General features: G+C 34.8%; 3 protein-coding genes across 5 annotated transcripts in view; 1 reads left to right on the forward strand and 2 right to left on the reverse strand.

The window, feature by feature from the left end:
- The window catches only part of fgb (fibrinogen beta chain), a 7,157-nt gene extending 6,248 nt beyond the window's left edge, over positions 1 to 909 (reverse strand). The window contains exons 1-3 of the mRNA XM_016249402.1: positions 772 to 909; positions 663 to 677; positions 348 to 551 (exon numbers count right to left, since the gene is read on the reverse strand). Coding sequence (XP_016104888.1) covers positions 348 to 551; positions 663 to 677; positions 772 to 849 — 297 coding nt within the window. The 5' untranslated portion in view covers positions 850 to 909. The remainder of the gene's footprint in view (positions 1 to 347; positions 552 to 662; positions 678 to 771) is intronic.
- The window catches only part of rnf175 (ring finger protein 175), a 6,895-nt gene extending 605 nt beyond the window's left edge, over positions 1 to 6,290 (forward strand). The window contains exons 2-10 of one of the 3 annotated variants that reach the window (XM_016249413.1): positions 1,785 to 1,787; positions 2,575 to 2,612; positions 3,025 to 3,166; positions 3,261 to 3,415; positions 3,646 to 3,753; positions 4,145 to 4,265; positions 4,656 to 4,789; positions 5,010 to 5,111; positions 5,717 to 6,290. In XM_016249413.1, coding sequence (XP_016104899.1) covers positions 1,785 to 1,787; positions 2,575 to 2,612; positions 3,025 to 3,166; positions 3,261 to 3,415; positions 3,646 to 3,753; positions 4,145 to 4,265; positions 4,656 to 4,789; positions 5,010 to 5,111; positions 5,717 to 5,837 — 924 coding nt within the window. In that variant the 3' untranslated portion in view covers positions 5,838 to 6,290. Of the gene's footprint in view, positions 1 to 1,784; positions 1,788 to 1,808; positions 1,832 to 2,574; positions 2,613 to 3,024; positions 3,167 to 3,260; positions 3,416 to 3,645; positions 3,754 to 4,144; positions 4,266 to 4,655; positions 4,790 to 5,009; positions 5,112 to 5,716 lie in introns of all 3 variants that reach the window. The other 2 variants (XM_016249429.1, XM_016249421.1) reach the window with 2 other exon arrangements.
- Positions 6,291 to 8,838: 2,548 nt separating this feature from the next.
- The window catches only part of trim2b (tripartite motif containing 2b), a 16,786-nt gene continuing 664 nt past the window's right edge, over positions 8,839 to 24,960 (reverse strand). Inside the window, exons 2-12 of the mRNA XM_016249440.1 lie at positions 19,384 to 19,542; positions 18,399 to 18,559; positions 17,561 to 17,712; positions 17,035 to 17,215; positions 13,914 to 14,676; positions 12,522 to 12,625; positions 12,276 to 12,443; positions 11,986 to 12,154; positions 11,761 to 11,831; positions 11,462 to 11,602; positions 8,839 to 9,556 (exon numbers count right to left, since the gene is read on the reverse strand). Of these exons, the coding sequence (XP_016104926.1) occupies positions 9,404 to 9,556; positions 11,462 to 11,602; positions 11,761 to 11,831; positions 11,986 to 12,154; positions 12,276 to 12,443; positions 12,522 to 12,625; positions 13,914 to 14,676; positions 17,035 to 17,215; positions 17,561 to 17,712; positions 18,399 to 18,506 (2,010 nt within the window). The 5' untranslated portion in view covers positions 18,507 to 18,559; positions 19,384 to 19,542 and the 3' untranslated portion in view covers positions 8,839 to 9,403. The remainder of the gene's footprint in view (positions 9,557 to 11,461; positions 11,603 to 11,760; positions 11,832 to 11,985; positions 12,155 to 12,275; positions 12,444 to 12,521; positions 12,626 to 13,913; positions 14,677 to 17,034; positions 17,216 to 17,560; positions 17,713 to 18,398; positions 18,560 to 19,383; positions 19,543 to 24,960) is intronic.

The following is a 24,960-nucleotide window of genomic DNA, read 5'->3' on the forward strand; positions in this document are numbered from 1 at the left end:
ACAACCTGTGGGACACAACACACCCTGAATAGAGAGAGAGAGAGAGAAAAAAAAACAATTTGAATTGTGTTTTGTTTGTGCGTATGTTGGATCGTAACCAACAAAAACACCAATATTCAGATTAACGGTTGACAAAATAGATTTTCAGTGTGAGATTATTAATGCTGTACATTTGGTCTCCCCAATATTGAACATTTAGTTATGTCATTGATTTAAAGTTCTATATTGTTATTACGATCACCTACAATATTTGTCATCTTATTCTAAAATATCAGAAATGTTATGTTGCCCATCAAAACACATATAAGTAGAGCACAAGTAGAATCAAAACACTTTGGCACTCTGACCATTTTCTCAGACATGTGGTTACATCCACCAGAATCTGGCTGCTCTTCCTTCTCCAGCACAAGTTTTCCCACCGGTGCTGCAGTTGGTCTTCCCCGGTAACGGCTTCCCCCACTGATGGGAGGTGGGGCTGCCGGGCCTGCGGAGTACGTCTCACGACCTCTACTGACGGGACGATGACCCCTGGGATCTTGGATTTCTTTAGGCTAAAATCAATACAAAATCCAACTAGAAATGTTACACGTTACTGCATTTTTTTAATGTAATTGTTTGCAAACGTTCATATGATTTGAGGCCATATATATAAAAAGACTTACATCTTTTTTGCCTTCCTAAAGTAAAAAAAAGTGGGATAGAAAGCAAACAATAATCACTATTTTATCAAAAAGTAACAATATAATTCCGTATAATTCGGTAAATATTTACCGCTCCATCATCTTCATCATAGTCGCTCTGTGCAAGAGCTCCTACAATACACAGGCAAAGTAAAAAGTGAAGCTTCATTTTTGTGGAGCTCACACTTCAGTTCCAGTGAAAGTGTGCGGTTTTCAGCTAATTCAGTGCTGCTCTCCCAGAATTTATACCAGATGAGCCCCCCGCACTGGAACAGGAGGGACTAGCATGTCAACATATTCTGTTCCACCAAATACACAAAATAATGATCTTTAAAAAAGCATCATATGACCCCTTTAAATGTGAATCATTGGGCAAGTCAGAAACGGGACTGTAATGAACAATCACGACCTGCAAGTGTATGTGCATATTTATTTATAAATAAATGCTTGTCTGTTGACCCTTTTAATATATACTGTTATAAAAAACTCTGAAGTTTGAAAGATACTCCTGTATAAAGGGCCAGCTGACTGCTAGAGCCACACAAGCTCTCTTTATAGTCAGCTGAAGCTTCATAGAGAGGTGTGGACAAGCATGGCCATGTTTATCTCACACTCTTGTGACATATGGAAGAAGATGCCAGCATCAGAGTATGTGACATAACAAAATTAGATTTTATGTAAAAACATTTGAAAATCAAGACAAAAAGGGAAATGTACAAGGCCCATAAAATTTTGCAAATGGCATAATTAAAAAGATGGATAAATATAAAAAAGCGTCTGCTAAATGTAATATAAAATGTTTGATTTAAAGATATAAAGGTATTTAAAGATTCAAAGGTATATATTATTTTATTGCAAACAAACATTTATTGCAAAATATGTCTGTTTTAAATATTTAAGTAGGAAAACTGACTTGCAGTGCTTCATGGGAGTGTTTTTCTGGTGTGATTTGCTTGTCTCAATTCTCTGGTTGGTAATTTCCCTGCAGGATTATGGGTACTGTAGTTTAGTACCAGGAGTACTGTTAAAAATAATTACATTAAGTTGAAATAACATGTTGATGGCATCAACAAAGCTCATTTTGATAAATAAAATTATGAAAAGGATGTCTTCTTTTGTGTTCTACAGCATAAACAACCTCGTAGCTCAAAGTAGGTCTGCTTTTAATGTTTTATGAGTTATCATTAAAATCTGTTCTTCAATGGAGAAAATGAATAGAATTTTTACTTGTGGGACCCATCTGCACTCAATTATGCAACTCACTGGAAAACTGGATTCTGACTGGTCAGTAGTGGTCAATAATGACCGTTGTCCATGGAAAATCAATATGTGTTGGGATGGCAAAATAAATCCAGATCAGAAGTCTTGTAAAAACCTGAAGGGTGAATATGTGACCCTGGTCTTAAGTAGCATGGGTATATTTGTAGCAATAGGCAGCAAAATCATTAGGATATTAAGTAAAAATCATGTTGCATGAAGATATTTTGTACGTTTTCTACTGTAAATATATCAAAACTTAATTTTTGATTAGTAATATGCATTGCTAAGAACTTCATTTGGACAACTTTAAAGGCGATTTTCTCAGTACTTAGATTTTTTTGCACCCTCAGATTCCAGATTTTCAAATAGTTGTATCTCAGCCAAATATTGTCCTATCCTAACAAACCATATATCATTGGAAAGCGTATTTATTATGATGTATTTAATCTCAATTAAAAAAATTTAAAATAAAATGTTTTTTTGGTCCATGATCACATATGGTCATACAAACTACAAGCATAATAATTGTAAAATAATTAAACATGCTGATAAAGCATGCCAAATTGCAGTCCTGCAAATATGAAGATTATATATTGCATGTTGTGGATTGTTAATTTTCTTTCTTTCTTCACAGGACGATCCTTTAAAAATGTCCCACAAAGAAACTTGGAAGTAAGTACTCTCATGATCAAACTTTTTATGGGATTGTTGCATACAATAATGTTGTTGTTTTTTTAGATGTTCAGAAAGTTTGTTCTTTTCCAAACTGTCACAACCTGTCTTTTTAGTACCTTATGATTGTCACCTTCTGTATAAAAAATAGTTTCTAGAGCATATGCGTGTCATTATTATAAATGAACACTATCAGTGTCGTGCAGGGGGCCTCAGTAGGTCTGGCCTTGTGTAATATCCTGCAAAATGAACAGCTTTTTCACAAACTCCTGGCCTATTTTCCTGTATCATTAGCTTCTCGTTTTGTGCATTCGGGATTGTTGATCACTGTTTTAGCTTTGATTTCATGGCTACATTCTCTGACTGTTTCTGACTTTTCTATACACTTACGTGTGTGTGTGTGTAACTCCAGGATGCAGCATGAGAGGTTGCACGTGAAGCACAGAGGTCATGAGGCCATGCATGCCGAGATGGTTCTGATTCTCATTGCCATGCTGGTGGTCGCTCAGATTGTCCTGGTTCAGTGGAAACAAAGACATTGCAGATCCTACAATGTGAGTGCCATATTATACAGTTTAGGACTCTTAACATCACTATGCTTTAATATAAAGAAGTTAATGAATATCGTGAATGTTGTTTCTCTTGTAGATGGTCACACTATTGCAGATGTGGGTGGTTCCTCTTTACTTTACCATTAAGCTTTACTGGTGGCGTTTCCTGTCCACATGGGGCATGTTCTCCGTCATCACCAGCTATGTCATATTCAGAGCCACACGCAAGCCTCTCTCCTGCAGAACGCCACGGTAATGCACGGAAATGCTTTGTTTTTTGAGAGAAAAATGCAATTCTGTCAGCATTTACTCCTCTATGTGTTGTTCTAAAACTTTCCATAGCTTTTTATCTTCTGTTGGACACAAAAAGGGACATTTTGAGGAACAGTCACACATGTGGTTATAGCTGGGTTGACGAATGTGTTGCTTTAGCAGTGTTATATAGAATGCATATTAAAATAAAGCCTATTTCACTTCTGCAGGATGGTGTATAAGTGGTTCCTCCTCATTTACAAGCTGAGCTACGCGGTGGGTGTGATTGGATATCTCGCCATCATGTTTACCATGTTTGGATTCAACATTTTCTTCAGGTGTGTGAACTTGATTGACATCAGAAACATGCTGTTTGACATATTTGCACAGAAGTGAAACAGTGCCTTTATTCTGATTCTAAAATCCTAAACAGAATTTGGCTGTGTCTGAGTTAGTGAGTCGGTGGTATCCATTGGTAATGCTGACACAATGGCATGCTAATCGGAAGGAATTACTCCCTTGGTGACATTGTAAGTCTGATAAGAAATGGATTTATACTTCTGGGGTGACATATGAGGATGTGCATTGATTGTCTAATTGCCATTCCGAGAACAATTGTACCCCAGACCCCAGGTCTTCAACCCTGTTCCTGGGGACTCACTGTCCTGCAAAGTTTAGCTACATTGTTATTATATTATTGTATATCTTTGTTTTTTGTTTTTTTTTCAGGATTAAAGCAGAGGATTCAATGGATGTGGGTGTGGTTATGCTTTTCTATGGTCTGTACTATGGGGTAATGGGACGTGACTTTGCTGAAATCTGCTCAGACTACATGGCATCCACAATAGGGGTAAATATATGCATCACTTTATATGACAACATCCAAACATGTAATTCTTAAGCCTTAAATCAATTTATTCTCAGATATCCAGTGATTTTTAAAGGTACGGTTCACCCAAAAATGAAAATTTCTTGAAAATGTTCTCCCCCTCAGACCATCCAAGATGTAGACGAGTTTGTTTGTTCATGGGAACAGATTTGGAGAAATTCAGCATCCTTTGAATTCTCATTCTGATGGCACCCATTCACTGCAAGTGATGTAATGCTAAATATCACCAAATCTGTTCTGATGTACAAAAACATTCTACATAGCCTTATAGGACAGCCTTTTTGGGTGAACCATTCCGATTCCAAAAAAATAAATGTTTCGATCATTCTTTGTTTCTTTTTTTTTCTTCAGTATTATAACATGGGTGGTATGCCATCCAGAAACCTCAGTAATGATGTGTGTGCTGTGTGTGGTCAGAAGATTTTTGTGGATGTAGATGAGGAAGGCATCATTGAGGACACCTACCAGCTCTCCTGTAACCACATGTATCCTTCATTTCCCCTAAACCTCATCTGTTATGTTTTTCTTAACAGGAAACCAGGGTTATTGTTATATGTAAAAAAGTGTATGTTTAAATGCTTGGCTAAATAAATTGACGTGTTTAAATTTTATGTTTATTGTACGAGGAAGCAAGTAGAAATTTCTGTAAGCAATTGTTAGTTTGTAAAATTATTCTGTTCATCCTTAACTACCTATGATCAACAGATTTCATGAATTCTGTATTCGTGGCTGGTGCATCGTGGGAAAAAAGCAGACGTGTCCATACTGCAATGAGAAGGTGGACCTCAAAAGGATGATGAATAACCCGTATCCTTGAATTGATACTGAATGATGCTAGACATTCAGTTATTTAATTACTGGGTTTCCAGAACACCTACACTGCCATCCAAACGTTTGGGGTCGGTAAGATTTTGAAAAAATGTTTTTTTATGCTCACCAAGGCTGCATTTATTTGGTCAAAAATCTAGTAAAAACAGTAATATTATGAACTATTATTACAATTTAAGATAAATGTTTTCTATTGTATTTTAACATCTAATTTATTACAGTAATGTTGAAAACACTTGTTCTGCTTAATACTTCTGTGGAAACTGTGATACATGTTTTCAATATTTTTTGGGATCTTTTGATCAATTATAAAAGCATCCTTGCTGAATAAAATAATTTCTTTAAATCATTAATTACTTATGAATGATGTATGTATATCGTGGGTTTTAAACACTTGAATGTGAAGGACCCCGTAATATGATGATTGTCTTGCAAGTTACCCTGTTTCTAAACTTTAAAGAAAGAAAAAAAGTATTATCTGGGGACACACACACATATATATAGATATATACTGAGAATGTTTTTGAAATGTTATGTTTTCAGGTTGCCATTTGCAATATTTACCCCTTGAATCTGAACATCAGCTGGGAGAGAACACATGTTTTATATGGACAACTTCTGGATTGGTTGAGGTACCTGGTTGCCTGGCAACCCATCATAATTGGAATCGTGCACGGAATACATTTTTCACTTGGACTTGAATAAACACCTACAGTATTTGACTCCGTTTAAAACTGTGCATGTGTTGACCTTTTGAATATTCATTTGTAAATCTGACAAATTGTACATTTTATAATATAAATCAAACAGCCGCTTTTGCGTTTTAATTTATTAGATACTTAGAAACAGATTGATTCAGACACACAACTCTTTCAGAAGTGACCTATGCTGATACATCAAAGACATACAGAAGCCCCTCTAAAGCTGCTGTCTATCACACCTAATCAAAATGGTGCCTCATTTTGTCTGTTTGTTTAATAGTTTAGCATTTTTATGGTATATTTTATGTAAGTGTGGGTATTGAGTGGTTATGTTTTCATTAGGGTAAAATGATGAGGAGTGTTCGCCAAATCAATATTTTTTTTTATGTTGAGCTGGCCAAATTGTCAAAACCCAGGAAGTGACCCACTCTGGAAAATAAAACCATTTTTATGTGGCTACTGATGTGACTGGAGTCTAGAAGAGGTAGCCTAATGAAGTGGAAAAAATTAGTAACTTTGGGTGTGTGTTTATTCTCAAAATGTAGGCTGAATTTAGATTTGACTTGATGGCAAACTGAAATTTCTCACTGTTTCTACAAATATATTAAACATCACAACTGTTTTCTACTATGATGATAAAAAGAAAAGTTTCCTCAGCAGCAAATCAGCATATTAGAATGATTTCTGAAGGATCATGTGACACTGAAGACTGGAGTAATGATGCTGAAAATTCAGTTTTGCATCATAGGAATAAATGACATTTTAAATATATTAAAATAGAAAACAGTTATTGACCTGTTGTTCAGTAGATTTTCATTTAAATACTGATTGATGTTTTAAAGTGACAATATTAAATTTGTGCAAATACATTTATTTTAATAATTAATTTGACTAATTAATACAATACAGGACAACAAGCTTTTCCAAAGCCACTTTTAATGCGCTGTACGCTAGCATGATAATGATATGACGTGATAGCGATATTAATAAAAAAATCAACACAGTCCAAGCAGGATTATTGTCATAAGTCATAAACAGGCACACATCAACTAGATAAAATAAAATAAAATATTCCACTGAAACCATTTTCATCAATAAAGTGAAAACAATGATAAATGTTGCAAGATGTAAATGTTAAGGCTGATCTTTTTTGCACAGACATAAAACAATAACATTCAAGTAAATTTTTTTTCTGATGAACCTACAAAACATTCTTTACATACAATCCTTATATACAGAAATCAGCACATTATGCATATGCAAACAATTTACAGTACAGACTAACTGTACCAAAATAAATTAAACATTCTGGAATTTAAATATAAAAGCAAGAACAAAAAATGACCTTTGCATTGTAATGATGATGAAATACTATTGCCATTCAGTTATGATTAAATCTGTATGACATCATTACGACTACAGTATGTGAATCATGCCTCTAAAGCCCCGTTCACACCAAAAACGATAACTATAAAGATACCGATATTAGCGTCTACACCAGCGAACGATATCGTCTGTTTATTCTAAGCGCACGCTCGTCTGCCGATTCTCGAGCTCATTACAGCAGGATGGATTCTGATTGTCTGTCAAATTTTTTTATATCGTTCATCAGCTGGAGAAAAATCATTTTGAAAGTGATTCCAACGATATCGTTTCTCTTTGTCTTTATTGTTATAGTTGTGGTGTGGACTCTGCTATTCTTTAACATTGAGAATGATTTTTAGAACTATATCTTTATAGTTATCGTCCTTGGTGTGAACGGGCCTTTAAGAATCCTGGGATACACAAGAGAATGATCGACAAATCAAAATCAATTCTTTGAAAATGTTTGGCTTTTAACTACATCTGCATTTGAAACCCAAACATCTTTTCTTTGAAACATTATTTACGATAAATACACAAATATATTGATATTTCCAGTTTTTAATAGTATTTGTAAGGAAAATAGAGAGTCCTAATATTTTCTAAATAAAGAGCCATAATTATGCTGCTAGTTTTATTCTATAAGTATGCAAGGCAACAGTGAGTTGTGTAATCTACTGTTAGTCTCTTACACACGTACACACAGTATGTCATTACACACGACAAATAATTCAAATGTTATTGGTGATGTTTCAATACCACACTGTAATTTTTGCTTATTGCAGTTGCACTGATTGGACTGAAAACGATGAATTTAACAGACACAAGTGGAATATGATCAGAGAATCAGGCCAACACTACCAGTCAAAAATTTTGAATAATTTTGATTTTTTTTTAATGTTATTGAGTGTTAAGTCTCTTATGCTCACCAATGTTGCATATATTTGATTTAAAAAATACAGTAAAAATAGTAATACTGTTAAATATTATTAAAATTTAAAATAACTGTTTTCTATTTGAATATATTTTAAAATGTAATTTATTCTTGTGATGGCAAAGTTGAATTTTCAGCAGCCATTACTCCAGTCTCCAGTGAACATTTAAATCACTTTCTGAAATCATTCTGGTGCTCAATTATAAATAATGGTTCTTATTATTATCAATGTTGAAAACAATTATTGCTGTTGGGGAATTATTGTATGTTTGTGGAAACTTTGATTCACTTATTTCAGGATTCCTTGATTAATAGAATTTAATTGAAATATTAATCTTTTGTAATATTATAAAAGTCTTTACTGTCACTTTTGAATAACTGAATGCACCCTTGCTGAATAAAAGTATTAATTTATTTTCTTTTAATCATCCTTATCTCGAAGTTTTGATTAGTAGTGTATCTTGGTTTCCACAAAATTATTAAGCAGCACAATTGTTCAACCTTGTGTTTCTTGAGCAGCAAATCAGAATGATTTCTGTAGGATCATGTGACCCTGAAGACTGGAGTAATGATGCTGAACCATCACAGGAATAAATTACATTTTAAAATATATTTAAATAGAAAACAGTTATTGATTGTAATAATATTTCACAATCTGTTTTCACTGTATTTTTGTTTAAATAAATGCAGCCTTGATGAGCATAAATTACTTTATTACATGAAAGAAATCATAGTTATTCCAAACATTTGACAAATAGTTTATTAGTCAACTGTAAGATACGAACAGGTCGAGAAGGGAATGCTAAAGCTGGGAGACATGAGATATCGCTGTCTGCTTTCTTGGCTGCATCTCTATAACATATCCCTATCAAAAGGTTCATAAAAGTGTTGAGAGAGTGTTCTAATAGCATCCTAGAAGTCAGATGGGGCTCGATGTGTCCAAACGTTGGCAGCGCATGCACGGTCCACACATGCAGCACATTTCAGGAGCAGAGTTTCAGCTTAGGTAGTAGTTCACTCACCAATGCATTCTGATGTCTCAGAATTTCCACAGTGTAGAATGTGGAGGTTTGGCAAAGGCATTCCAAGTCATCCCATAAACAGTGTTTATAAGCTATAGTCTTCTTAGAAGGTCATCCGACAATAGTAACAAATACAGAAAGATGTGAAAACCAAGGAGGAAGAATACCATTACATTACATTAAGTGCAAGATTTGGACACATACAGTATGACTTTGATTCTCTTTCCGTCTTAGATCAGAGTCTGTCTGATATCACTGCAGGTAGCGGTACACTTTAAAGCAGTGGTTCCCAGAATCAGCCACCACAACATGGCCATCTGAGGTCAGAGCGAGACCCTGCGGCCCGTAGAGAGGGTCTGCCGCCGTATTGATGTAGGACAGGAACGATCCACTTCCGTCAAACACCTGAGAATGAGAATGATTCTATTACATTTTATGCATTTATTTATGGGTTGCATTTATTTAATCCATATATATATATATATATATATATATATATAATGTGTAGAGACAACTATATACTACTGTTCAAAACGTTTAGGCTCGGTAAGATTTTTCTTTTTGAAAGATATTCATACTTCTATTCAGCAAGGATTCATTAAAGTAAATTGACAGTAAAGACAATGTTACAAAAGATTTCAGTTTCTAATAAAACACTGTTCTTTTGAAATGTCTATACATCAAAGAATCCTGAAATTAGATAGATAGATAGATAGATAGATAGATAGATAGATAGATAGATAGAAAGATAGAAATGAAATTCAGCTTTGTCATCACAGGAATAAATTGTTTTAAAATCTAGTAAAATAGAAAACAGTTATTTTAAATTGTAATAATATTCACAATATTACTGTTTTTACTGTATTTTTCAAATAAATGCCTTTGGTGAGCATAGGAAGCTTTCTTTTCAAAAACATTCAAAAATCTTTCAGAACCAAAACTTTAGGTTAACATAATGAGAGAGAAAACTCTGGCTCTGTTGTTTTCAAAATATTGTCAACTTCTGACTCAACTAATGTGAGTTCATTCAAAAGCTAGGGTAAAAATCTGAAGTGTTTCCAAGTGCAGAACATAAAATAAATAATGAAAAATCACAAGGTGAAGGTTAAGACAACTATTCAGATTCTTTTCAGATAGAAAGTACTGTTCTCAAAGGTAAGCTATTTTTTAAGCTAAATGTTTCTGTCTAGATAGGGGGCAGTTTATATCGACTAACTTTTGTGTTTGTCAAAGTTAATACCAGACTTCACAAGGACTTGTTACCTGTATCCGACTGTTTCCCCAGTCTGCCACAATAATGTTCCCATTGACATCCACAGCAACCCCTGTGGGAGCATTGAACTGCCCGTTCCCTTCACCATTTGAGCCAAATTTCAGCAAGAATTCACCATCTGCATTAAATACCTATAAGAGAGTTTGAAGTAATAATATATAGGAACATTATATAGACTACACTACAGAATATTATAAATGATGAATAAAAGACAAAAAATACACCCTCTTGTTCATGTAACACCATGGAAATATTTGTGTTGCCTATTGACACTGTTAGAAAACAGCATGCCTAAGCTTACCTTCACAGAGTGGTTATGGAAGTCTGTGATGATTATTTCATTGTTGTTGTTGACTGCTGCAAAGTGTGGGCCTACACGGAAAAGAACGGCTAGGTTAAATTCATACAGAACCAATGACTGATTAGATCAGATAGATAGATAGATAGATAGATAGATAGATAGATAGATAGATAGATAGATAGATAGATAGATAGATAGATAGATAGATAGATAGATAGAAAGATAGAAATGAAATTCAGCTTTGTCATCACAGGAATAAATTGTTTTAAAATCTAGTAAAATAGAAAACAGTTATTTTAAATTGTAATAATATTCACAATATTACTGTTTTTACTGTATTTTTCAAATAAATGCCTTTGGTGAGCATAGGAAGCTTTCTTTTCAAAAACATTCAAAAATCTTTCAGAACCAAAACTTTAGGTTAACATAATGAGAGAGAAAACTCTGGCTCTGTTGTTTTCAAAATATTGTCAACTTCTGACTCAACTAATGTGAGTTCATTCAAAAGCTAGGATAAAAATCTGAAGTGTTTCCAAGTGCAGAACATAAAATAAATAATGAAAAATCACAAGGTGAAGGTTAAGACAACTATTCAGATTCTTTTCAGATAGAAAGTACTGTTCTCAAAGGTAAGCTATTTTTAAGCTAAATGTTTCTGTCTAGATAGGGGGCAGTTTATATCGACAAACTTTTGTGTTTGTCAAAGTTAATACCAGACTTCACAAGGACTTGTTACCTGTATCCGACTGTTTCCCCAGTCTGCCACAATAATGTTCCCATTGACATCCACAGCAACCCCTGTGGGAGCATTGAACTGCCCGTTCCCTTCACCATTTGAGCCAAATTTCAGCAAGAATTCTCCATCTGCATTAAATACCTATGAGAGAGTTTAGAGTAATAATATATAGGAACATTAGAAAGATTACAGAATATTATACATTAGGAATAAAAGATAAAAAATACACTCTATTGTTCATATAACACCATGGAAATATTTGTGATGACATTGTTAGGAAACGTAATGCCTAAGCTTACCTTAACAGAGTGGTTATGAAAGTCTGTGATGATTATTTCATTGTTGTTGTTGACTGCTGCAAAGTGTGGGCCTACACGGAAAAGAACGGCTAGGTTAAATTCATACAGAACCAATGACTGATTAGATCACGTAATTCTATCAACTCAAATATTTTATATCATTGGCATCTGTACGTTACAATGCAGTCTGTAGCCCTTCATCAGATGCTACTGACCTGTACCTACCTGCAAACTGTCTGTCACCGTTTCCTCTGCTGCCAAACTTAGTGACGAGTTTCCCGCTGGGCTGGAAGATGAAAACTGTACAGGCCTTGTTGTCCACAACGATAACATGGCCGTTCTGATCCACAGATACACCTTTTGGACCCATCAGCCTTCCTGAGCCCAGCTTAGCCTTCGGAAAAATCAGAATGTTGTCAATAAAACCAAAGTTTATTTCCCGAGAGAATTCGTAATGAAGCAGTTGCGGACTAATTCTGAAATTTGCTTGTGAGTACTAACTAAATATAACTGACCTTGTATTTGCCCTCACTGGAGAAGATGCTAACCCACTTATTGTCATAGTCAGCAATGATGATGTCCCCGTTTGGATGCACAGCTACTCCAGTGGGCCGCTGTAGCTGCCCCGGTAAACGGCCACGCACTCCGAACCGGCTCTGAAACTCTCCCGTATTGGAAAATATCTGATCAACAAAGGATTGGGTTCAGTTATCAGATTCTGCATGAAGATATTCTGTACCCACATGACGGGGGTTTCTTACCTGCACGCACTGATTGTTACTGTCTGCAATTAAGATTTTTCCTTCAGAACAAGCTGCTACTCCTTGGAGGTTAGTGAACTCTCCTTTATTCCTCCCTTTTGTTCCTAGAAAACAAACAGATGTTGTGTAAAAGAGATGAAGACATCAGAACATCCGAAGTACTTTGTGAAGTTGCAAGAGTGTTGCTAGGTGGTTATGCTATGGATTTATTTTTTTAATTTTTATTTTAGGTCATGTAACCTAAATATGTTCTTCTGGATTTCTTCCGGGTTATTTATACGTTTTAGCTGAGGTACAAATATGCATGTTACCATGCATTTCCATGTTGGTCTAGGCTGGTTTATGGTAGTTATACAACTGTTCAAAAGTTAAAAATAAATTAATACTTTCATTTAAATGTAAAAAACATATAATGTTAAATATATTTATATAAAAAATAATAATAAATATATATATATATATACTTTCTACACATCAAACAATCCTGGAAAGAATTTATCACGGTTTCCACAAAAATATTAAGCAGCAGAACTGTTTTCAATATTGACAATAAATACATGTTCCTTGAGCACCAAGTCAGCATATTATACTGATTTCTGAAGGATCATGTGACACTGAAGACTGAAGTAATGATGCTGAAAATTCAGCTTTGCGTCACAAGAATAAATGACATTTAAAATATATGCAAATAGAAAATAGTTACTGTAAATTGTAATAATATTTAGCAATATTACTGTATTTTTGATCAAATAAATGCATCCTAGGTGAGGATGAGAGACTTATTTCAAAAACATTTAAAAAATCTTACTGACCCCAAACCTGTGAAAGGGTTATAATTGTTAATGAAAAAAAAAGTTATTTGACACGAACGTTAACTGAAATAAAAAATGTAAAAAAACATTGCAACATTTCTCATTTTCATTTAATGTACACTCTAAAAATGCTGGGTTGTTTCAACCCAATTTTGGGTCAAATCTGGACTAACCCAACTGTTGGGTTAAATTTTGGTTACATTTTTAAATTAACTTTTTAACCCAACAGTTGAATTAGTCCATATTTTACCCAAAATTGGGTTGAAACAACCCAGCATTTTTTAAGAGTGTAGTACTAAAACAACTGAAATTAAATCAACTAAAACTAATACATTTAAAAAGACATATTTAGAAAGAAACAAAAACAACAAAATTACTAAAACTTGAAAATGTAAGTGAAAAAAAAAAAGTTAAAATTGTGAAAAAATTATTACCAAAAAAACTATATCAATGATACTAATATGACAGTAATTTGGTGCTAGTCTAGATGGAAGAGGCAGCAAAACTAGTGAGGCTGCTGGCATTTTCAACAGGGAGAAAGCAGCTCATGATTTATTTATTAGTCTTTCACTGCATGTACCTATTCTAAAAATGAGGTCATCCTCGATCGGGTTCACTCTCTTTTTTGGGGTGCTGAACAAGCTTCCTCCCCGTCTGACACCCTTCTGCCGGCTTCTGCTCCCCGGGGACTTTGCGCTCCGTTTCCGCGCCCCACCATCGCTGGAGCCCGTGGATGCAGCATTGGCTGCGGTGGTGGTGGGTGGAGAATCATCCGGAGAGCTGGTGACCTTTAACTGGAAGGGGCTTCCTTTAATATGCTGATCATAAAGTCTAAGCGCTAGACTAAAATGTCCCTCTTTCTTCACCGTGTATTGGAATTCATACGTTCCATTTTTATGGTCCACAATTTCGCCGTCTGCAACGCTGCCATCCGGCGTGCAGACTTCAGCTGAGATGATGGCGTTACCCGTCTTACACAGTCCTCCAGACTTGTCTCTTGTGGTTATGACGACAGTTGCCGGCTGGCCCACGACGCACTGTTCCAGACCCTCCCCCGACGCCTCGGTCTGACTGGCCACGGCATTGGTGGTGACGATAGTCCCCAGGTTGTGGATGGACTTGCGAAGTCCTTCGATCTCCATCATGAGATCCAGCTGGTCGTTCTCCTCAGGCTGAAGAGGAAGGCCCTGGCTGGCCAGGTCACCGAGTCTCTCTCCTACGTCTTTATGGGTCTGCAGTATGACAGCCTTGTTTTCCCCGTCCAGGGCTTCACCGGTCAGACTGCAGTTATAGTTGATGGCAGCTTCCTCCTGCAGAAGGGTGTCCAACTGAGCCTGCAAAACCTTTAGGATACACAAAAGCAAGCATGAGCAATGTTTCAAAAGATTAGCAGCTTAATTCAAATTCCTAAGTTTTATCTCTATTGTATTTATTTTTATTCAATTAACATGCTAATATATTTTTAGAAATGTTAATTTAATAAATATACATGACCGTAAACATTTGGATTTTTTGAAAGAAATTTAAACTTTTATCATCAAAGAAATCTGAAAAAAAAGGTTCTCACAAAATGATGCTTTCAACATAATAATAAGAAATGTTTAAAAAAAAAATCTGCATATAAAAACATTCATATAGAAAACATAATATATCACAATATTACAATTTTTACTGTATTTTTGATCAAATAAATGCAACCTTGTCGGGTTATTATCATTAACTGAAACTAAAACCAAAACAAATTCATTATTTCAGATTCATTGTTTCAATTCAAATTCATTACTGGAAAATAAGCATTAACTGACGTAAAATAAAATATAAAAAACTTTAACTTATTTTATTACAGCTAGTTGCCAAAGCAACAGCTTTAGTTTTAGTTTAGTTTAGGTTGTACAAAATTACAAAAATAACTAAAAATAAAAATAAACTAAAATTCAATTAAAACTATATAGACATATAAAAAAAACTGATAAAAATGACAAAAACACAATTTGAAATTACTAAAACTAATTAAAATTCAAATCTAATTCAAAATATTAACAAAAGCTATAATACATATCAATGATACTAAAATAACACTGAGCCTTCAGTAATATTTCAAAACATAAAAAAAATTACCCCAAACTTTTGAAATGTAGTGTACACTAAATACATGTAAATATATTTAGTAAATTTATTAAAGGATAGGATAAATTTATTAAATATTAAATGCATAAAATATGCATATTTAAACAAACTAAACAAAAACAGACTAATTTGTCTGCAACGCTGCCATCCGGCGTGCAGACTTCAGCTGAGATGATGGCGTTACCCGTCTTACACAGTCCTCCAGACTTGTCTCTTGTGGTTATGACGACAGTTGCCGGCTGGCCCACGACGCACTGTTCCAGACCCTCCCCCGACGCCTCGGTCTGACTGGCCACGGCATTGGTGGTGACGATAGTCCCCAGGTTGTGGATGGACTTGCGAAGTCCTTCGATCTCCATCATGAGATCCAGCTGGTCGTTCTCCTCAGGCTGAAGAGGAAGGCCCTGGCTGGCCAGGTCACCGAGTCTCTCTCCTACGTCTTTATGGGTCTGCAGTATGACAGCCTTGTTTTCCCCGTCCAGGGCTTCACCGGTCAGACTGCAGTTATAGTTGATGGCAGCTTCCTCCTGCAGAAGAGTGTCCAACTGAGCCTGCAAAACCTTTAGGATACACAAAAGCAAGCATGAGCAATGTTTCAAAAGATTAGCAGCTTAATTCAAATTCCTAAGTTTTATCGCTATTGTATTTATTTTTATTCAATTAACATGCTAATATATTTTTAGAAATGTTAATTTAATAAATATACATGACCGTAAACATTTGGATTTTTTGAAAGAAATTTAAACTTTTATCATCAAAGAAATCTGAAAAAAAAGGTTCTCACAAAATGATGCTTTCAACATAATAATAAGAAATGTTTAAAAAAAAAATCTGCATATAAAAACATTCATATAGAAAACATAATATATCACAATATTACAATTTTTACTGTATTTTTGATCAAATAAATGCAACCTTGTCGGGTTATTATCATTAACTGAAACTAAAACCAAAACAAATTCATTATTTCAGATTCATTGTTTCAATTCAAATTCATTACTGGAAAATAAGCATTAACTGACGTAAAATAAAATATAAAAAACTTTAACTTATTTTATTACAGCTAGTTGCCAAAGCAACAGCTTTAGTTTTAGTTTAGTTTAGGTTGTACAAAATTACAAAAATAACTAAAAATAAAAATAAACTAAAATTCAATTAAAACTATATAGACATATAAAAAAAACTGATAAAAATGACAAAAACACAATTTGAAATTACTAAAACTAATTAAAATTCAAATCTAATTCAAAATATTAACAAAAGCTATAATACATATCAATGATACTAAAATAACACTGAGCCTTCAGTAATATTTCAAAACATAAAAAAAATTACCCCAAACTTTTGAAATGTAGTGTACACTAAATACATGTAAATATATTTAGTAAATTTATTAAAGGATAGGATAAATTTATTAAATATTAAATGCATAAAATATGCATATTTAAACAAACTAAACAAAAACAGACTAATTTGTGCTTGCCAACATTTTTGTGAAGCATGTATTTTATAGTATCATGCGGTTAGTTTAGCAACATGCAAACAATTGTGAATTGAATCTTCTGTGCACATACCTTCTGCTTCAGTCCATAAGTGACTTCCAGCTCCATGAGCAGGACGCTCTTGCGTGTATCGAGGGTTTTGTACAGCTCGCTGAAGGAGGAGTGGATGTCTTCCTCTATGGAGCTCCGCTGAGAGTTCAACTGCTGCAGAATGTCTCTCAAACTCTGGACTGCCCGTCTTATCTGAGGAAGCCTGCGAGTTAGTTAAATAGGTCCGTTAAACGTCCATTCATCTGTCTATTCATCCATCTACCATTATTGAAGACATAAACACTAAATCACTAAGCAATCAGTTAATGAATTAAGCAATTAGGAGATAGATTTTTTTCTTAGTCTGAGGCCCACACGTAATCTACAGACTTTTTTTCTGTACTGATGGTAAGGCAAAATTTGTGGAATTGATTTAAATATGGTCAAATGTTGAAAAGGATGAAAGTGTCACAAGAGGTACCTGTGTAAATTCTGCGTGGGCCTTCTTATTTGTAAACCTATTTATTTTACAGTACTGAGAATGGCATGATGGGCATCAAGGGAGCACCTGTTCTTGGCTGAATCCACTCTGTCCTGTAATGCCGCTAGCTGTTGGTCCACAATATTTTCCAGTGAATCGGTGGGGTGCTCAGCATGTTCTCCATTCATACAGTCCTCACATACTGAAATCTCACAGGCCAAACAGTACAACACAGACACCTGAATACAGCACAGAAAAATAACAGAGAAATTCAAAACTATTTTAATAAATGTACTAAAACATGTCAATAGATTTTTTTTTAATAATATTTGCCATTTAATTTTTTTTTACTAAATTTATTTATATTAAAATCATTCTGAAAACGTTAAAACGGTTTCTGTAAATTTTTAGAAACATATTTTTGTAAGCACATTTTTCTCTCTCTCTTCTATGTTCTATTTAAATTTTTACTAAAATGATTTCTATTTCTAAATCTTTCTTTTTATATTGTTTTCTAAATATCTTTCTAAATATAATTCTTATCTATTTTTTTTCTAAAACCATTTCTATTAAAATTCCTCATTATGTTAAGTAAAATTTGAACCTACTTCACGAACGCAAATGGGTTATATGAATGAAATTAATATAATATCATTTAATTTAAAAAAACATTATACAAATTGTGAGAAATACTTTCTGTAGGAAGAGTCATCCTAAATGTTCCCTAACCTATTAGCTTCATTTTATATTCAACTTATGATATTTATAGAGGAACCAGCTGAGATCAGGGTACACTTGTTTTTCTGGGACAGAAAGCTTATGCTCATGGGAAAACACTGTCTGTGAGAGATATTTCACCCATCTGTGCAATCATTTTATGGTGTGTGTGTGTTTATGTGAATGTGTGTATTGAAATAGGTCTCACTTTTCCTTTGTGTTGAGAGCAAATTAGCGCTGTTCCCTTGCCAGGCAGAGCCTCTAATACGGTACATTCCTCACTGCTGCTGTCAGGAGAAGCCTGCTGCGCCTCCATGCGGTTGGAAGATGTAACTGCACCCACAATACAAGGATGCAGAAAGCACAAACCTAAACCAGGATAAAAACGACATGGGACATCCTTAACTAAGAGTTTTAATAGTACATTATTTTTTGAGGAAAGTAGTTTGATGATTATTAATTTAAACTTTAAAAGCAACTGTATGTCGGTTTCTGTGTTTTTGCAATTTTGAAGCCCCTATAGCTAAGTGAGTGGAATTATGTAATTAGTCATAATTACATGGATAGCTGTACACTCAGACTCAGAAAAAAATAATCCCTTTTTGTGGAACTTCATAACCATTTACCAAACTTAAAATTAGAATTAAAATGATTTTGAAATTGATATTTAAAGGCAAAAACGTACATACAGTTGCTTTAATTTTCATAATTATGACTATATCTCACAAGTGTGATTTTATTTCATATTTTAAGCTATATTTCACAATTACCTTTCATATTTTTTACTCTGTGGTGGAAACGGGCTTCCATAGTGAAGCCTATGCCAAAAAAGGTGGAGAAACAGTACTGAACATCTAAGACTGATGTTCATTTCTAAAAATCATGCCAAAATATGTTCCATTAGTTTCCTAGTGGTTTTATACCAATATAGACATTAAAAAAAATTCTATTAAGATTTTAATATCTGCAAAGGCACAGGAAAATGTTGCTAATATTAAGTACAGACACCACAAAGGAAAAAGGGGAAACCAGTTTGCCATTTTGCAGTTCTGGAAATATTTTCCATAAAAAATACAGCATAAAAGCCACAAAGTTAGTGGAAGTCAGGTTAAGTATTTAACATAAGCATATAACAGATGATGAAATCTAGTCTAACGTAGAGTGGAGACTTCATAGAAAGAAGTGTTTCTCACCTTAGAGAGATGAAGATCAGGCGTTGTGCATATAAATGTGTGTATTCTTATATAATGCAGAGATATTAAGGGAAGAAGGTGTATTTGATCCACTGGAGACACAAACAGACCACAGGTTGCAGGGGCCAATTGCAGTCTCCCCTCATTTGACACTGGGCCCTACGGAAAAAAGAGGGATCAGAGATGAAAACACACACATAAAAGAAAAACTGGTAGAATGTAGAAAAGCATGAAAAATAGATACACAACTATGCATCTGTATGTGTCCAAAAGCACGTGGTATTGCCACGATACCATGGTAAATGAACTTATATGGAACATGAATGAGAGTTAAAAAATAATCTCACTGGGTTATACCAAATTCACAGAGACCTACAGGTTACTATGGTAACCTAAATGGGCAATTCACAAGTGCTGCAGTCACATGAATATTTTCTCATTCTGCGATTTATGTTCTGAAAGCACGTTATTGAGCACAGTCTCATAGCTGAAGTATTTCTGGACACATTTCAACAGGATGCTTTTTATATCTTCAACTGTGATAATAATAAGAAATGTTTCTTGAGCATCAAATCAGCATATTAGAATGATTTCTGATGTTGAAAATTGAGCTTTGACATCACAGGAATAAATTAGATTTCAAAATATATTTAAACAGAAAACGGCTATTTTAAATTGTGATCATTTTTCACAATATTACTGTTTTACTGTATTTTCGATCAAATAAATACAGCCTTGGTGAGCATAAGAAACTTCTATCAAAAGCATAAAAAATCTAACCGACCCCAAACTTTTGAACAGTAGTGGATAATACCACAATCCACCACAAAATATGAGCACAGTGTTAAAAAGGTGTGTCACTTTGTTCACTGCCTCTTTGCTGTTATCAAGTCCAGCTGCTGAATTAAATAAGTAAGTTTTAATATACTGAAATACTACTCTTTACCACATTAACTTTTATAATTGACAGAAGGCTGTAATATTCTGACCCAGACACAGGGCAGAGAACAAACACAACAAGTCCTTTTTTTTTTTTTGAGGTTTACCACAATCATTGGTACTGATTTTAGACGTGCATTTTTCCAACAGATGGGGTCTCTCTTTCTTCAGTCGAAAAGAAATGAAGGTTTTTGAGGAAAACATTACAGGATTTTTCTCCGTATAGTGGGCTTCAATGGGGATCAGCGAATTCCAGTCCAAATTGCAGTTTCAGTGCAGCTTCAAAGGGCTCTACACGATCCCAGCCGAGGAATAAGGGTTGGCGAAACAATTCAGTCATTTTCTAAGAAAAATACAATTTATATACGGTACTTTTTAACCACAAATGCTCATCTTGCACTGGCTCGACTTCACGCATTACTTAGTCACGTTGGAAAGGTCACGCGTTACGTAGGTGGAAATACCGTTTATAAAGCGAACGTGCAAAGAAAGTCAAAAAGGCAAAACAACGATGTCGGAGATGAAAATGAGATGGAGTTTTTCACCCTACCCTCCTTTTTGAACCGAAGTACACAGACGAAGAACTAACCATGCGTGACCTTTCCAAAGTGATTACGCAATGCGTGAAGCGCATCGCAGAGATGAGCATTTGTGATTAAAAAGTATATAATTTTTTTTATGAACGATGGTTTGGCTAGATAAGACCCTTGTTCCTCAGCTGGGATCGTGTAGAGCCCTTTGAAGCTGCATTGAAACTGCAATTTGGACCTTCAAACCATTGGCCACCATTGAAGTCCATGATATGGAGAAAAATCCTGGAATGTTTTCCTCAAAAAACTTAATTTCTTTGTGACTGAAGAAAGAAAGAAATGAACATCTTGGATGACTTGGGGGTGAGTAAATTATCAGGAAATTTTTATTCTGGAAGAGAACTAATCCTTTAACAGCTTCCATGCATGCCCACTGTAAAAACAGACAGTGAATTTTGAATGAAATTATGTTTCCCATGTTGTCATGCAAATGGTTTAAAGGCACTCAGACTAATAAAAATGTAGGCAGAACACGATTAAACGACTAAACATTACAATAATGACTCTATTTGCTTTGGATTACAGCTGCTTTAGTCATTTATTTCCCACAGCATTTTTAGTTTTCATTGAAAAAGTAACTGAAATGGGGTCACAACTTTGTTTTCTGAGCTTTGAATCTGTAACTACAAGCACTCATATTCAATGTGTTGTGATAGAACCCCACATAATCACTATAAAATTATTCAAAATGCACTATTACTCATGAATACTGATAAAGTAAGTTACTTGGGAATTTAAACTTGAATGGGAATGAGGTCACAGGGGAATTGAATCGGATGAAAAGATAATGCTCATATGATGATGTAATACAAGGCCATATGTCATTACTCTTCAGACAATGCCATTTCTATCACAAAAAGCTCTCAGTGTTAAAACCAGAGCCCCTCTTTCCATCTCAGAGATCATAATGACAAAGGACAAGGAACGTTAACCATAAGGATCCTGGCAAAGGCCAGCAAGCGATTTTGTGAAGGACTATTTAGAGTTACTGAAGCAGAATCTCCCCAGGGTAAAACCACTCATGCATTCTGGAGAGAAGATCCAAAAGCACCCGATAGTTTTCCTGTCAGCTCGCAGAACGAAAAGGACATGTCATTCTCATGATGGCACAAGCACTAACCTGTCATAACCATGAGCGCTCACAGCCAGTGTTACATGTTACAAATCTATAAATTAAAAAAAAGAAAAGAAAAGAAAATGAAAAATTTGGTATAATATTGGGCCTCAAAAGTAGTGGTCAGTGAATATAGGTGCTAAACTTTGAGAAAACGTAGATAGTCAACCTCAGAATCCTTTAAAATACTATCAAGATAACCAGTCAGCAAACTAGCTATTTAGTCTACTAACCATTTATCTTGTTACCTTAACTTTGATTAGTCAGCTAGCTTAGCACACTGCTAACTTAATAACTTGCAAGCTTAAAGGAACACTCCCACTTTTTTTTTTAAATAGGCAAATTTTCCAACTCCCCTAGAGTTAAACAGTTGAGTTTAACAGTTTTCGAATCCATTCAGCCGATCTCCGGGTTTAGCACTTTTAGCTTAGCTTAGCATAGATAATTGAATCTGTTTAGACCGTTAGCATCTCGCTCAAAAACGACCAAAGAGTTTCGATATTTTTCCCATTTAAAACTTGATTATTCTGTAGTTACATCGTGTACTAAGACAGACGGAAAATGAAAAGTTGCCATTTTGTAGGCTGATATGGCTAGGAACTATACTCTACTATACTCATTCCGGCGTAATAATCAAGGAACTTTGCTGCTGCACCCATGGTACGGCAACAAAGTTCCTTGATTATTATTACGCTGGAATGAGGGTATAGTTCCTAGCCATATTGGCCTAGATAATCGCAACTTTTCATTTTCCGTCTGTCTTAGTACACGATGTAAATACAGAAGTGTCAAGTTTTAAATAGGAAAAATATCGAAACTCTTTGGTCATTTTTGAGCGAGATGCTAACGGTCTAATCAGATTCAATGATCTATGCTAAGCTAAGCTAAAAGTGCTACCGCCAGACCCGGAGATCGGCTGAATGGACTCAACTGAATAAACTCAACTGTTTAACTCTAGGGCAGTTGGAAAATGAGACTATTTTCAAAAAAAGTGGAGTGTTCTGATTAGCCTGGTAGCTTTGCTGCCATTGCTACAAAACAATAAGCAAAACTGCTATTTTGATTATAACTGGGATTCCCAAACTTTTTGACAGCAAAACAACTACAAATATTTCTTATTTCTTTTTTAATTCTTTTTTCAGTTGATAATGATTGAGTAACTATTAGCTTTTCATCAACTCTTTTCATAATTCTAATTACAGTTATGGAAATCTTGGCCTGGATGAAATTTATTTGACAAACAACAAACTATTATTTGAAGTCAGGATGAAATAGTAAATTAAATTGACTGGATTGTTTGCTCGTGCCAGTGTACACGTCATCATAGTAGAGATGTTGTTATGAGGAGGAGGGTAAATTAATGTTTTTAATTGAAGATTATAAGGCTAACAGATTAAGATTAAAGATTATGAATGAAAAAAAAGTCACAAGGCTCTGAGATGGTATTTAAATACAATTCCAATACTGCAGCCTGGTCTGGAAACACTTAAATGTGAAAACAAATGACCTAGGATTAGGAAAACGCCTGGAAGTATAATTAAGAAACACCCACTTCACTCTCAGTTTGCTTTCATCTGAAGATGGTAAAGGTAGGAAGAGGTCCACCACTATACTTTTGTATTGATTTGCTGGTGGGTTGATTCACTTAGATGAAACATCCTGAAAAAGGAGGATAATTTACATGGACTACTGTGGTAGGCAGCACGAAACTGGTTCACTGCAGTAAGTCTTAAAGAGCAATGTAGAAAAGCCATCAGTTCTTATGTGGCCCCAAAAAAAGAAGGAATGCCAGATGCCTTCAGACAGATACAGCGTTCAATGCTGAAGGTGCCCAAATGTCGAAACATGTGTTCTCTGATCCATGCTTTGTGTCCTGGTTCTGCCAAACAGCACTGAGGCTGCCAAAGAAGACTATAGACAAGAACCAGTCTCTGACAAGGAGACTGTAAATTTTAAGAAATGGTTCCTACTCTTGGAAAAGGGAGAAGTGATGCAATCAGCCTGGCTGCAGAGCAGTAGCTGACATGAAGGGCATGTACTTCCATCACACAGTTTAAAACCCTGGTCTGCGTTTCCGCAATAACATTAAACAATAAATTAAAATATCTGTCTATCTATCTATCTATCTATCTATCTAATAGTTTATGTAAAATTCTATTTACAAATTAGATTTGTGCCTTGTGTTAAAAAAATCCTCAGTGTTCCCAACTTCAATCACTTATTGGTACTTTACTTTTCTAAGAGACAGAAGCATAATTTTTTACACATAAAATGAATTAATTTGTATACACATGATATATTTCACAGCATATCAATATTTATATATTTTAAATAAATATATTCTATATATTTATGGCATATTCATAATGCGTATTTCTGTATATTTACTGTATTTTTCTAAGCATGCAATTACAAAATACTATGTATTACAGATTTGGAAGCAAATTTCAGTGCAAAGACAAACGTCTTATTTCCTGTTTTTTTTTTTTTTTATGTCAGATTGATTGCATTTAGGCCAAGGAGCACAGCATATTGACATCATGCTAAATCAGTACATTAGAGGCTGCCAACAAAAAAATATGAGTGTATGTGAAAGCCTGACAAATGAAATCAACAGAATATTAGATTAGGTGCAGAGCTGAAGAAATAAATAGCAGTTTTGCTACACATGAGGCCTATCAGAAAGATGCAACATTCACTTTCATTCAAAAAAATACCTGATATTGTATGATTGCATGAGTCATATGCAGTCTTCAATAGAACAGTGAAGGTTAAGTTCAGGCTTCATGCATCACATGCACCAAAACCACTTGATCTAAAGAAACAAGCCTGCGAACGCAACAGTACTATCTTCCATCACAGTGTATATGTGAGCATCCATCTCCTCTCCTCCTCCTCCTCCTCTCCTTCCACCCCACCCCCGTTCTTGCTTCC

Source organism: Sinocyclocheilus grahami, unplaced genomic scaffold (genome assembly GCF_001515645.1).
Source record: "Sinocyclocheilus grahami isolate Dianchi unplaced genomic scaffold, SAMN03320097.WGS_v1.1 scaffold25.1, whole genome shotgun sequence".
In the NCBI taxonomy this organism is placed as follows: Eukaryota; Metazoa; Chordata; class Actinopteri; order Cypriniformes; family Cyprinidae; genus Sinocyclocheilus; species Sinocyclocheilus grahami.